This window comes from Cynocephalus volans, chromosome 11 (assembly GCF_027409185.1).
Source record: "Cynocephalus volans isolate mCynVol1 chromosome 11, mCynVol1.pri, whole genome shotgun sequence".
Classification (NCBI taxonomy): domain Eukaryota; kingdom Metazoa; phylum Chordata; class Mammalia; order Dermoptera; family Cynocephalidae; genus Cynocephalus; species Cynocephalus volans.
Genome location: NC_084470.1, coordinates 10,232,389 through 10,248,082, shown reverse-complemented (window position 1 = coordinate 10,248,082; position 15,694 = coordinate 10,232,389). Strand labels below are relative to the sequence as shown.

Here is a 15,694-nt window from a genome sequence, read left to right as displayed (position 1 = left end):
GAAGCACTGGGCCACTTGCCTGTGCAGCAAAGGCTAAAGATCAGAGCCCAACATCATCCAGCCAGATGTAAGAGGAGTGTATAGTGACAGCAGTGACCAAGGTGAGAGGCTGAGCCCATTGGAGCATGCCGTGCCATTGGGCCTTGCTTGAGCCCAGAGACAGAGATCAGGAGTTGGGGAACCACATGCACCTGCAGGGAAACCCCCTCATGTGGGAACAGGACACTGCTCCCAGAGGACAAGAGGCAGAATGTAGCACGACAAAGAACCCCTGCCACCATGAGACTATCCACACCACATTCTTTCACCCATCATCTACACAGACAGGTTCTTGAGAGAGAAATGTTTCTTGATTATGTGTAAAATATGTAAAGATATCATTCATTCATTCATTAAATAAATGAGTCATTAGGAGATACAGCAGTGAACAAATAAAACTCAGCAACATCAAACTTTTCAGTAAAAAATACAGATTTTCTAAAGTCTTACATCACTAACGGGAGTGTGAAGTTGTTACACTACTTTGGAAAACTTATTTGGCACTACCTCCTAAAACTAAACAGTGCCTACCCTAATGAATTAGTGATTCCACTCTTAGGTATTAATCCAAGAGAAATAAGTGGTTTTGTCACCAACAGACTTGTATAAAAATGTATTTAGCATGCTCAGGGTCCTATGAAGGAACCAAGGGCAGCTCTCACCTCCCAGGAGCAGGAAAGAGCACATTTGGGGTCCTAGGCAGGAGCTGAACCCTGCAAGAGAGCATGCCAAAAATACCACTTCCACACAGGTTGCCCACTACAGCCTTTGCCATAGCCACAGCAGCTGCAAAACCAGCTCACCACCACAGTACTAGCCACAGCAACTGTGCAGGTAGCCCATCAGACTCTCAACTGCATTGACACAAGGAGAGTCACCAGCAGATGCCAGAAAAAGAAGAGGCAGTCTCTCTCCTCAAAGCCCACTTGAGAGTAACAGAAGAAGCAACTGCTCTACCAGATGACCAGACATCAGTGTAGAGATACGAGAAATAAGAAAACCCAAGAAAAAATGGCACCACCAAAAGAATACAGTAATTCTCAAATACCAGAGAGGAGGAAACACTCAAAATGACTAAAAAGGAATTTGAAGCAACAATCTTAAGGGAACTCATTAAAACACAAGAAGACTCAGTTAGACAACATAGTGAAATAAGAAAAAAATCCCAGAATATGAGGAGGAAATTCACAAAGAGATTAATACCTAAAAAAATAACGTAGCAGAACTCATGGAACTGAAAAATTCATTCAACAAAATAAAAAACACAACAGATAGCTTAAGCACCATGCTAGAACAAGCAAAAGAAAGAATTTCTGATCTTGAAGATAGCCTTCTCGAAATAACCCAGTGGACAATTTTTAAAAATGAAGAAAATGTAAGAGAGCTGGCAGACAACCTTAAGAACACAAACATTAAATAAAACAAGTAAATAAATACAACAGAAAACTTCCCAGGTATAGGGAAAGACTTGGACCTTCAGGTCCAGGAGGCTCAAAGATCCCCAAATCAGATTCAATCCAAAAAGAACCTCTTTGAAACACATTATGGTCAAATTTGCAAAGGTCAAAGATGAAGAAAGGATCTTAAAAGCAGCAAGAGAAAAGTGTCAAGTCACCTATAAGGTAGCACCTATCAGACTAACAGCAGAATTTTCAACAGAAACTCTACAGGACAGAAAAAAAATGGGATGACATATTCAAAATACTAAAAGAAAAAAACTTCCAACCAAGAATACTATGCCCACTAAGCCTATCCTTCAGAAATGAGGGCGAAATAGTGTATTTGCCAGACAAACAAAAACTGTGAGAGTTCACCACTACACAACCAGCCCTATAAGAAATCCTTAAGAGAGTCCTGCATCTGGAATCAAAAAATAATATTCACTACTGCAAATACATAAGAAAGAACAAAACTCACAGGTAGAACAAAATTGCAAATGAGAAAGAGAAAGAAACTAAATCTTATCACCACAAAAACCCAACAAACTTCAAAGACAAACAATAAAAGGGAAAGAAAGGAACAAAAGATATTTAAAATAACCAAGCAAAAATCAATAAAATGCCAAAAGTAAGACAATATTTTCAATAACAACCCTAAATGTAAATGGGTTAAACTCTCCACTCAAAAGACACAGATTGACCGGATTAAAAAGCTGGACCAAACTATATGCTTTCTTCAATAGACTCACCTCACCTGTAAAGACACACAGATTAACAGTGAAGGGATGGAAAAAGATATACCATGTAAATGGAAACCAAAAACAAGCAGGAATAACTATTCTTATATTGGATAAAATAGACTTTAAATCAAAAACCATAAAAAGAGACAAAGAAGGCCGCTATATCATGACAAAGGGATCTATCCAACAAAAAGACATAAGATTCATAAACATATACACACCTAACACCAGAGCACCCAGATATATAAAGCAAACACTATTAGGCCTAAAGAAAGAGAGAGACCCCCCAATATGATAACAGTAGGGGACCTGAACACCCCATCTCAGCATTTGACAGATCATCCTAGGCAACAAATCAACAGAGGAACACAGGACTTAAACTATACTTTGAGCCAACTGGACCTGGCTGATATCTACACAACATTTCATCCAACAACTACAGAATATACATTCTTCTCATCAGCACTTGGAACACTCTCCAGGATAGACCATATGTTAGGTCACAAATCAAGTCTCAACAAATTTTAAAAAACTGAAATTATTTCAAGTATCTTTTCAGATCACAACAGATTGAAACCAGAAATCAATAACAAGTGAAACCCACAGGAAACTGTACAAACTCATGGAAATTAAACGTGCTCCTGAATGACCTCTGGGTATAAGAAGAAATTAAACAGGAAATAAAAAAATTTCTTGAAACTATCAAAAATAGACACTTCATACTGAAACCTGCTGGATACTACAAAAGCAATACTAAGAGAGAAAGTTATTGCAATAAACGCTTACATCAAAAGAATAGAAAGATTTCAAATAAACAACCTAATGCTACACCTCAAAGAACTAGAAAAACAAGAACAATCCAATCCCCAAATTATTAGACATAAAGAAATAATTAAGATCAGAGCACAACTAAATGAAACAGAGACCCCCAAAATTATACAAAAGATAAATGAAACAAAAGTAGGTTTTTTGAGAAGATAAACAAAATAGACAAGCCATTAGCTACGCTAACTAAAAATAGAAGAGAGAAGACTCATGTAACAAAAATTAGAAATGAAAAAGGAGACATACCACAAAGGATACAAAGAATCAATACAAAGAAATACAAAATATCATTAGAGACTATTATTACCAACTATATGCCAACAAATTTGAAAACCTGGAAGAAATGGATACATTTTTGGACACAGAATACCAAGACTGAACCAAGAAGAAACAGAAAACCTGAACAGACCAATAACAAGCAATGAGATTGAAGCAGTAATCAGCAGTCTCCCAACAAAGAAAAGCCCAAGATAGGATAAATTCTACCAGACCTTTAAGGAGGAATTAATACCAATTCTCTTCAAACTATTCCAAAAAATTGAAACAGAGGTCATTCTCCCAAACTGATTCTGAGGCCAGCATCACCCTGATGCCCAAACCAGACAAAGAAACAACAAAAAAAGAAAAATACAAGCCAATATCTCTGATGAACATAGATGCAAAAATCCTCAACAAAATACTAGCCATAAGCACAGCAACACATCAAAAAAAATTATACACCATGATCAAGTGGGATTCATTCCAGTGATGCAAGGATGGTTCAACATACATAAATCAATAAATGTGATACATCACATCAACAAAATCAAGGACAAAAACCATGTATTATCTCAATCGATGCAGAAAAAGCATTTGACAAAATTCAACATCCATTCATGATAAAGACTTTCAGAAAATTAGGTATAGAAGGAAAGTATTTCAACATAATAAAAGCCATATGTGACAAACCCATCACTAATATCAACATGAATCTGCTTTTCTCTTAAGAACAGAAAGAAGACAAGGATGCCCACTCTCACCACTCCTATTTAACACAGTATAGGAAGTACTAGACAGAGCATTTAGGCAAGAGAAAGACAGAGTGAAAAGACAACCTAGAGAATGAGAGAAAACATTTGCTAACTACGCATCTGATAAGGAATTCATATCCAGAATATACAAGGAACTCAAACAACCTAACAGTAAAAAAACAAGCAACCCAAATAAAAAATCAGCAAAGGAGCTGAACGGGCATTTCTCAAAGGATATATAAACAAAAGGCCAACAGACACATAAAAAAATGCTTAACATCACTAAGCTTCAGAGAAATGCAAATCAAAACCACACTGAGATATCATCTCACCCCAGTTAAACTGGCCAGTATCAAAAAGACAGAGTAACAAATGCTGGTGAGGATGTGCAGAAACAGGAACTCTCCTACACTGTTGGTGGGAATGTAAATTAGTGCAGCTGTTATGGAAAACAGTACGGAGTTTCCTCAAACAACTACAGATAAAACTGCCATACAATTCTGCAATTCCACTGCTGGGTGTATACCCAAAGGAATGGAAATCAGCATGTCAAAGGGATATCTGCACTCCCATGTTTACCATAGTTCTATTTACAATAGCTAAAAGTTGGAATGAACCTAAACATCAAACAACTAGATAAGGAAAATGTGGTGTATATACACAATGGAATACTACTTTGCCATAAAACAGGAATGAATTCTGGCATTCGTAGGAAAATGGATGAACTTACGGAAAATTATATGAAGTGAAATAAGCCAGGTACAAAAAGAGAAATACTGCATGTCCTCACTCATAAGTGTTAGCTGAAAAAGAAAGAAAGAATGAAACATACAACAATAACAATAATTCCTTGAACTCTCAAGAGGAGAAAATGGAACGGAGGATACCAGAGGTGGGAAAGGGAAGGGGAGGGGGACCTAGGGAGAAATTGGTAAAGGGCCACAAAAATGTTTACATTATGTAATGATAAAATAAATAAATAAATAAAATTAAATTAAAAATCACTGCCATCATCCCTGCTGCTTCCCAGTTTCATGGCCCAGGGCACGTTATTTAAACATTGGTGTGGGTTGGCCTGGATCCAGGTCCTCCAGTAGTGCCAGCAGGATCTCTGTCTCATCTCCATGATTTGCCCTCCTCCAGGTGGTCATCTTTCCCAGCAGCCTCCAGCAGCTCCAGGAAAACAGCCCACAGGCCTAAGCCTGGCAGAAACAGCAGGGGATGGGGAAGATTCGGGGATGAGGTCTCATGGACCAACGTGGGACACCAGCTCTCTATGAATTAGTCACTGAGTCAGGAGATGAAGACACCACAGGGAACTGAGGTAGACTGTCAGTCCCATAAGTAACCATAGGTGCTGAGATGGGGAACAGGTGTGGCTCCCAAAAATAATGGTGCTGTTTCCAAAGAATGGAGAAGTTGTCTCAGGCAAGAAAAAAAATATGTATACAGCAGCCTTATTCATAATAGCCTCTAAAACTGAAAACAAACCAAATGCCTTTCAACTGGAGAATGGATAAATAAATTGATTGGGATATCATACAGTCTAATACAATTCATCAATAAAAAAGAATGAACTGCTACCCTCAGCAATATGGATGGATCTCATATACACCATGATGAGTGAAAGATGAAAGTCTCAAAAGAGTAACTACTGTATGATTCTGTTCATACAAAGTTCAAAATCAGAGCTGGCTAGTTACCTCATTTAGTTAGAGCTCAGTGTTACTAAAACACCAAGATCAAGGGTTCAGATCCCCATACTGACCAGCCTCAAAAAAAAAAAAAAAAGAAAGAAAGAAAGAAAAGAAACTAATCTATGAGGTTAGAATCAGAATAGTGGCTACCTGGTAGTAGGAAGTGAACAGCAGTGATGAATAGAAGGATAAAAAAAATAAGACATAAATGATGGACATAAATTCTACCTTTCTAGTAATTATATTAAATGTAAATAGGTTAAATAACTCCAATTAAAAGGCAGAGAATGGCAGAATGGATTTTTAGAAAAAGATCCAACTAAATATCGTCTACAAGAGACACAATTTAGATTCAGAGACAAATAGGTTAAAAGTACCAGGATGGAAAAGATACATCATGCAAATAGTAATTAAAAGAGAACTGGAGTGGTTATATTAATATCAGACAAAAAGACAAAGAAGGATATTTTATAATGACAAAAGATTAATCTATGAGGAAGATATAACAACTATAAACATTGATGCACCTAATAAAAGAGCACCAAAATATATGAAGCAAAAACTGACAAAACTGAAGGAAAAAATGGACAGCAATAATAGTTGAAGATATCTTAGTTTCAATAATGGATAGAACAACTAGACAGAAGACCAACAAGAAAATAAACCAACTAGTCCTTACCCACATCTATACAACATTCCTCCCAACAACATCCAAATACAATTTTTCTCAAGTGTACATGGAACATTCTCCAGGACAAACCATATGTTACACTATATAAATACACTAAGATAAATAAAATTAAAAGCCTCAATAAATTTAAAAGGATTAAAATCACATGAAGTATGTTCTCCAACTGTGATAGAATAAAATTGGAAATAATTAACAAGGGAAAGTTGGAAAATTAAAAAGACATGGAAATGAAACAAGACACTCTTAAATAAACAATGGATTAAAGAAGAAATCACAAGAGAAATCAGAATATACTTTGAGATAAATGAACATAAAAATACAACATACCAACACTCATGGGATGCAGCTAAAGCAATGCTTGATGGGATATTTATAGCTGTAAGCACCTGATAGAGTTTGGACATGTTGTCCCCCCCAAACTCATGTGCAAATCTGATCCCCAATGTGGCAGTGTTGGGAGCGGTTTGAGTCGTGGGGGTGGATCCCTCCTAAATGGTCTAATGCTTTCCCTGAGGTGCGGGGGTAGTAAGTGAGTTCTAGCTCTATTAGTTCCTCCAAGAGCTGGCTCTTTAAAAGACCCTGGCGCCTTCTTCCTCTCTCTTGCTTCCTCTCACCATGTGATCTGCTTGTACCCACTGGGTGCCTGCTGCTTTCTGCCATGAGTAGAAACAGCCTGAGGCCTGTGCCAGATGCAGCTGTCCCAGAATCATAAGCCAAATAAACCTCTGTTCTTTATAAATTACCCAGGCTCAGGTATTCTGTTATAGCAATGCAAAAAGGGACTGATACAGCACCTATATTAAAAAATAAGAAAAATGTCAAATTAATAACCTAATCTACCTTAAACTATACACAAACTAAACTCAAAAATAAGAGAAGGAAATAATAAATATTACATTTGAAATAAGTAAAGTTGAAGCTCACTTGGAAGAGCGTGGTGCTGACAACACTAAGTCAAGGGTGGGTGGGAGGGAGGGAGAGAAGGAAGGATGGATGGAGGGAAGGAAAGCGGGAAGGAAGGAGGGAAGGAAGGAACGAAGGAGTAAAGTAGAGAATAGAAAGACAATAGAGAAAAATCAATAAAACCAAAAGTTGATTCTGTAAAGATTAATAAATTCATAAACCTTTGGATAGACTGACCAAAAAATCAAGACTGAAGACCAAAATTACTAAAGTCAGGACTGAAACAGGAGACATTACTAACTGGCCTTACAGAAATAAAAATGAATATAAATGAATACTATTAACAACTGTTATGTCAACAAATTAGATAAATAAGCTAGATGAAACAAAAAATTCCCAGAAAGGAAAACACAAACTACCAAAACTGATTCAAAAAGAATAGAAAATCTAAACAGACCTAAAACGAGTAAAGAGATTTTATTAGCAGTCAAAAAATTTCTCACAAATAGGGGCTGCCTGGTTAGGTCAGTTGGTTTAGAACATAGAGTTGATAACGGCAAGGTTAAGGTTCTGATCCCTGTACAGGCCAGCTGCCAAAAAATACATACGTATATGGGGGAGGGAGTGGAGGCTTAGCAAGAAATTAGTTAATGGAAACAAAGAATGATTACACTTTGTAATGATGAATATACTAATTATCCTGATTTGATCACCAAAAACTGTACACAGGTATTGATGTTCAACTCTGTACCCCACAAATATGTATAATCAATTATGTTTCAACACACAAAAAAGTCCCACAAATAGAAAACCCAAGACTCAATTGCTTCACAGGTGAATTCCACAAACATTTAAGGAAGAATTAACACCAGTCCTTCACAAACTCTTCCAGAAAATGTAAGAGGAGGGATCACTTCCCAATCCATTCTAGTAGGCCATTATTACCCTGATACAAAAACCAGACAAAGATAGCACAAGAAAACGACAAAGCAATATATGTTATGAATATAGACACATATATCCTCAAGAATATAATAAAAAAAGAAAAATCAGGTTTAGAACCTAATGGTCTAGCTCCTAGCAAATGAGGCTTCTTCCACAGTAGACAGACCAAAACCCTCCTCTGAGTTTTGACCACTCTCCCTTCCAGGCACTGCAAGCAATCTAATCACTATTCACCCTGTAACAAAACATACAAGATCAATGCAATTATAAATAAATCTCCCAAACTTACCCTCCTATCACCTACCAGAAATATGCAGCAGCTTTTTGAGACAAGTATTTCATCAGTGGTTGCTGCATTATCCAGCATTACTCTAAAATTACAATTGTTTTTACAGATTCAGATTACACAGAATCCAACCTTCCATGCTATATACAACATTCCTAATAAGGAAGCCATTCGGCCCTTGGTAAAACATCTCTAATTCGGCCTTCAGAAAACTGACTGCTTTTTTTCATCAGTTTTGTGACCGGCTGCACCGCGCTCAGCCAGTGAACGCACTGGCCATTCCTTATATAGGATCCGAACCCGTGGCAGGAGCACTGCTGCGCTCCCAGCACCGCACCCTCCCGAGTGCGCCACGGGGTCGGCCCTAGGGCACTACTTTTGACTCTCCTCTCCCTACTACACTGGAAGTAAATTTAGTCACTGGGTGATAGAAAGCCTCAAACTCCCTACTATAACCTTGAAGTAGTTTGAACCACCACAAAAACTCAACCAAATCCCCTTCTCCAATGCAGTATGCTTTGCAAATTTCATTATGCCTTGAAATCTCCTAAAGAGTTTATTAAAAATGCAGATTCTCAAGTCTTACTTAAGAAACTCTGATTTGGTAAGGTTGCAGGAATCTGCATTTTTAACTTGCCCCTCCCCAAGTATTCCTGATCACACTGTCCTGTATGATTAAGAGGAACAACTATGGGCCAATGTAGGTCCCCAGAAGAGCCTTACTATACACAATTAATTAAATGTGAGAAAGATAAAATAATCTTTCTAGATGTGTAACATTTAAGAATTTTATAAGAACTTTCATTTTCACTTTTAAGTTCTGATGGTTTAAGAGACCACACTCTCAACAAATCCATGAAAGCTGCCTGGGTTAGAGTTTAGTGCTAATGTACAAAGGGATCATTGTATGACTGATAACTCAGAGGGTGAATCTCCTCTGAACCAGTGTCCTGGCTCTACGTCAAGGGGGCAACTATGCCCCAGAAGGACCCTCTAACATGTGAGGGTAAAATCTAATCACACGAAATAGGGATTACTACATTAGGACCATCCCAGTTAGGGTCCACTTCATGGAGTTAAATACCCAAATGGTAGAAGAGACCATTTATAAGGCCAATATTTACAGGTGATTCTATTCTGTTTTCAACAGCTCTAATTTGTGCTCAATGAATAAGGGCAAAGAGTCAGAGGTATGCAATGCTTCCCAATTCCTGCAATCACCTTACTCTCACCCTCTGCTCTTGCCGGACAGCTGCATCTCATCCTTAGGTTCTGAGCTGAGAATCTACCCTCTTCAGGTTGGTATCTAATCCTCTCAGTCTATTTTAGTTCCCTAGTCACATACCAAACTGTATTTTCCCCTTACAGAATTTTTAATTATGATTTTAATTAACAGCTATTTACTTATAGTATGCGCAAAGGTTTACCTCTCTACCAACTCCTGCTAGTCTGTACACTCAGCCAGGACAGCTTTGTTGACTGCTATACTATGAGTATCTAGCAAGTGCCTTTTACATATTAGATTCTCAATACATGGCTCTAAGTGAACAAATGAACTATAACAGATTGACTTGACAACAGAATAGGTAACTATTAGTATATGTAAATTTAGCATCCTTTACTCAACAAGAGTTAGGTGCCATGATAAACCTGCATTCATGCACGGGCCCATGTGTATTTTATTAAATTGTTATAGGCATTTTCAACTAAATAACTGCATGATAGTAAGAAGAAAACAAAACAGTGCTTTCCTGATTTTTGTACATCTGTTCTGAGCAGCTTCAAGATAATCAAAATTGACATATGACTATGTCATAGCAAATATTTCAAAACTAAGGTCTTTTTCATGGCTTTATATAACATCATTCCCAATGAGGGATCCACTCAATATGTGTTCAGGAAGTACATCTACAGCCAAACAGAAGACTTAAATTTATATTTGGAATGAATAAGAATGAAGTTTCAGCATTTCCATGTTCAAAGTTGGCCCATGGGTGAGTTCTCAAAAAATCACGATTACTATCACTTTAATTTTGCATGATGCCGTATATATGATCTTATTATATTCTTTGCTGTGATGACAGCATTTTCATTACATAAAAGTTAGCCATTATTGAGAATGTCTAGACAATTATAGCTATAACACAAGGAATCTTCCTATCTTTCCTACCCTTCACAGAAGCCTACCAGCCCACTAAATTCTTGGAGCTCTATTCAGATGGTCCCTAATGTAAATAGCTAGAAAAACAAAAATTGTGTTTCAAAAGGAAAGTAGAAATTTCCAGACTTTAAAAAGTTAGAACAAAGTATCATTCTTTAAAATATTCTTTCCCTTCTCTACTCATCCCCTCCCAAGGTGCTTTAATCAATCATACGTGTGTATGTGAACATACATAATTTTATATACGTGTGTTTTCCTTCTTCCTCCCATACAGCTCGGGGGATCACTCCACCCCTCGGCTTCAGCAGTGGCTTGTGACGCAGGCTCAATCCAGCCCATGCTCCCAGCCCTCAGACACAGAGATATTTTCTTCCAGGGATAAGCACAGGCCCAACTTGGGCCACTGAAAGGTACACCAAAAAGTTCTGTCAAAGTGCTGAAGGAAAGACATCATGCCTGGAGCTGCTGGCCATCTGCCACCAAGAGAGAAGAAACTGCCCAAGAATGAGGCTGACAAGATGCACAGACAGACGGCAGGGGGGAAGGGCCCTGAGCCCTGATACGTGCACTCGAGCCCCTGGTTCCACAGAGGCCTGAAGTCTCTAGCCTGCCCTTTTCATAATTATATGAGGTAGTATCATACAATGGGAAAGCATTGGACCACGTGGGTCCAAACTCCAGCTTTATTACCTACTAATTGTATGACCGTGTGCATGTCACTTAATCTCTTCTTCATCTATAAAATGGGGATAGTAACAGTACCTACCTCATAGAATCAAATGAGTTAATATATATAATACATAATACATATATGCACATCATTTATATAGACATATATTTATATATTAAAAGCTCATTTAAAGTTACATATATAAGAACCACATATAAGTTGTTAGTTATTTTCATTATTAGCAATTATATTCCTTTTTTCCTTAAACCATTTTGAGTTTAGTTTTCTGAGACCTGCAAGTGGCAGGACACTGACCGATTCAACCACCCAAAAGAAGAACCACGCAAAACCAATCAACAGCTTTAAGCAGATTTACATAAAATATAAATATAAACATTCTCTTCATCAGAAAGAAATCATCAAAACTTTAAAAGCAAATGGAAGGAAGAAAGCATATTTGTAGCCTTTAGGACTGATAGTTTTTGCCATTACAAATAACAAGATGGAGATGCTACAGAAAGTGGGCAAAAGTATGAACACACAATTCATGAATAAAAAATAGGAATGCAAAAAGTTGTTTCTAAAAATCATGAAAATGAAATGAATCAGAAACTAATTTTTTGCAATGACAGAACTAAAGAGTATTTTACATTTTATTATCCAGAGCGGGCAAGAGAGAAGAGTCTCTCATGGACTGCTGGTGAGACTGTAAACTGATACCAACTTTCTGGAAGACAATCTACCTATAATAAAAATAAGCCAATCTTTGACACAATAATTCTTCTAGGAATTTATCAAAGGAGATAATTAAGGGTGTTTGTAAACATTCTCCCTTCAAGTTTGCTTACTGGAGTGTATTTATATATGAGGGTACTTCAAAAAGTTCATAAAAAAATAAAATTAAAAGGTAATATGTATCTTTCCGTGAACTTTTTGAAGTATCCTCATATAGAAACATTGGGTAATGAATATCCAAAAAATAAGAGATTCATTAAAATCCATACTGTTTAGTCATTTAAAATGTTGACAGAAAATATGTACATATATAGAAAGATGTTCATGATGAGTAAATGAAAAGTTACCAAACCATACAGTATGAGCCTGTTTAGTTGTATAAATACTTATATATACATGTGGAAAAAGACCTACTAGGATACATATCAAATGATAGTGAAATCTCTGGGTGGTAGAACTATGAATTTTCTAATTTGTTGGGGGTTTTTTTCTGCTTATGTATATATTTCATTCTTGCTTCAATGAACCTTCATTGACGTTCAATAAGGAAAAATGTCTCTTAAATTAATAAAAAGCCATAAGTCACCTCTAAGAGTAATTTCAGTCATGCATTTGGAGCCCAAATGCCTGCAAACCGTAGGTGGAGCACAGATTATAAGAAAGTCAAGGGAGTAGACTCTCTTTTAAGAAAATTTGGTTGTAAGAACAAAGAGCAAAGGGTCTCAAGAACATATGTGGCACATAGTTATCAAGGTAGAGAGCTTGCATTGGAGAAGAGGAAGAGGCTGAAGATGCAGAAAGAGAAAATCACTGGGGCGATATCTAATGAAGCCTCCAGCAGCAACATTCTGTGCTTTCCAATTCTTCATTCTCAAGCAACTTCCATTTGGGCTGGGTTGGGCTGGGCTGCTTTACCTGGTTTCCCCGTGCTCTTTTTTCGCTTTGTACCAAACATACGCCAATGCTGCAACAGACTCAAAAAGGGGGCAGAACTTACCCAGGGGCATAACCTATGTTCTCAGCCTCGTGGTATCTCAATGCCTTACACTAGGTGCTATAGGCACTTTTCATCAGCAACTTTCCCCAGGGAAAAAAAAACAGATGCTCAAAGCCCCAGGAGAGGCTCCCTCAGGCCCCACTCCCATAGAAAAGCGAACCCCCATCCTCAAGTGCAGTCGTAACACACACTTGACCTTAATTATCTAAAAAGTGAGTTTTTGACAATTCATGAGGGCTTGAATGCTCTGTGAGAGAGATTACAGTTTTCATTTATTTTGGGCATATCAACAGCTGGTGACCTAGATTAAGAAATAATTTAATATGTGAAAAGGCAGACCATATTCTAAATTCTTTCACAGATGGAAAGTGGATTGAGGGAAAAGCTTCAGAGTGAAGATTCAAGTAATTACTTGGAACGGTGGCGGGGCAGGGACAGGGGAAGGAATACCTACAAGCTGGTAAAATGAAGTACGGAAAAATGATGACAAAATCTGGCCCAGACCCCAAGGGCAGCAGATCCCTGCCTACTTTCTGGACAAGTAACCAGGGACAGGACAGGGACAGGAAGCCTCGTTAAGTCAACTGCTGAGGGAGTGGCAGGAGGAGGGTCACAGTAGTTCAGGATGAGCTTGGGTAGATATTAAAAGAAATACAATCCTCTTACTGCTTTGAGAGTGTGCATGTGTAGAGGTAGGGACCTGAGAGAGCCACCAGGTCTCTGGGCCTGGGGACAAAGGGATGAGTGTCCCCTTCTGCTCTGTCCCTCACGGTCAGCTGGAAGTGGAGGGGCACCCTGAGGTTAGGGCTGAAGAGGTAAAGTCACTGTAATAGTGTGCAACGCGGCAAATGTGACTTACAGGAGAACAGGAAAACGCCAAACACCAAGCATTCCGTGGATGGAAAACAGTACCACGTGGGAGAACACAGCTCAACTGATACCAGTTACGGGGCTCATTAGCCGCTGTACATTTCCAAATACAATGCTCACACTACAGTGTAAATGTCCTTTACTCAGGACACTGAGAGCTGTCAGACCCATCAGTCCTCAGGGCAGCCAGGCCAGCCCAGTGCCTGGTACAATACCCTCCAACTGCTAGGGGCTGTGCCTGCTGGGGACCTGGGTTTCATTTGTGCACATCTCTGGGAGAGGAAAATAAATTACTGTGGCCAATTCACGGAGGGGCTTGCAAAACAAGAGGGAAACCAGCCCGTGCAACACGGATATTTAAAAATGCAATAAACCGTCTCCATTTGTGCAGAAATGTGCAGTGAAGAACCGTTAGGTTCAGGTCCTATTTATTTTTGACCTTCCAAAGAAGGACACTGGCCTCAGAAGGGACAGGGACACACACATAGTGTGTATCTAGATCTCTGTTTTGCACTCCAGGATTCACTCGACAGCACAGCACAAAGCCGCTGGTTGGTCGCGATCCGGCCCTATTGGTCCAAACAGATTTTTTGGTGGCTTCTCTGCTAAACCGTTCGTTCCTACTGCGCTCAGGGAGCCAGGAAACCCCCCGAGGCAGGGCGTCCGGCAACCTCCCGCCGGGATCCGCGGGCCGCGTCCCTCCGCTGCCTGCGAGCGAGCCCGGAGCGGGCGCGGGGGATGCGGCGCCGCGGGACGCGCTGGGCTCGGGCGCAGCGGGCGGGCGGCTGCACCTGCGCGAGCTGCTGCCGGCGCCGGGCCCCCGGGAGAGCGGGGACAGCGGCCAGCCGCGCCGGCGGAGACCCGGGCCGAGATCTGCGGGGCCCCCGCGCCCCGCCTCCCGACCCGACCCCGCCCGCCCCGCAGCGCGCCGCACCCCGCGTCCCCCGCCCGGCCGCCCGCCTCCCTCTGCTGACCTTTTCCTGCGCGCGGTTGAGTCGCTTCTGCACGTTCTTGGCGAAGATGCCCGTCTTGATGTCGGCCATGGCTGCGGGTCCGCGAGCTGCGAGGAGCGGGGCGCGCAGCGGGGCCGGCAGCGGCGCGGAGGAGCGGGAGGAGGAGGAGGAGCGGGAGGGGGAGGAGCGGGAGGGGGAGGAGCGGGAGGAGGAGCGGGGAGGAGGGGTAGGAGGAGGAGCGGGAGGAGGGGGGGAGGAGGAGCGGGAGGAGGGGGAGGAGCGGGAGGGGGAGGAGGGGGAGCGGAAGGGGGAGGAGGAGGAGGAGGGGGGAGGAGGAGGAGTGGGAGGGGGAGGAGTGGGAGGGGGAGGAGCGGAGGGAGGGGGAGGAACGCGGGAGGGGGGAGGAGCGGGAGGAGGGGGAGCGGGAGGAGGGGGAGCGGGAGGAGGGGGAGGAGCTGGAGGGGAAGGGGCGGCGGGGGAGGGGCGGCGGGGGGCGTCCAAGAGCAGCGAGCGTCGGGAGGGGTGAGGGAGGGGCGCGGCGGCGGGACCGGCTTAAAGCGACAGGGCGGAGGCGGGGCGCGCCGCGACTGGCGGTGACACGGGAGAGGGGAGAAAAAAAGAAGCTAGAGAAGATGCCCGAAGCCAAATGTCCCGCTAGCGCCCGGTGATGGCGGAGGAGGCCTGGAGGAGAAGGGGAGGAAGCCAAGCGGCGGCCCCAGGGCTGGAGGCAGCT

General features: G+C 41.0%; 1 protein-coding gene across 2 annotated transcripts in view; it reads right to left on the bottom strand.

Moving 5' to 3' along the window:
* AMPH (amphiphysin) overlaps nt 1–15,051 on the bottom strand; it is a 238,688-nt gene extending 223,637 nt beyond the window's left edge. For both annotated transcript variants that reach the window (XM_063113943.1, XM_063113944.1), the window contains exon 1: nt 14,983–15,051. In XM_063113943.1, the coding sequence (XP_062970013.1) occupies nt 14,983–15,051 (69 nt within the window). The remainder of the gene's footprint in view (nt 1–14,982) is intronic.
* Between the last annotated feature and the right edge of the window lie 643 nt (nt 15,052–15,694).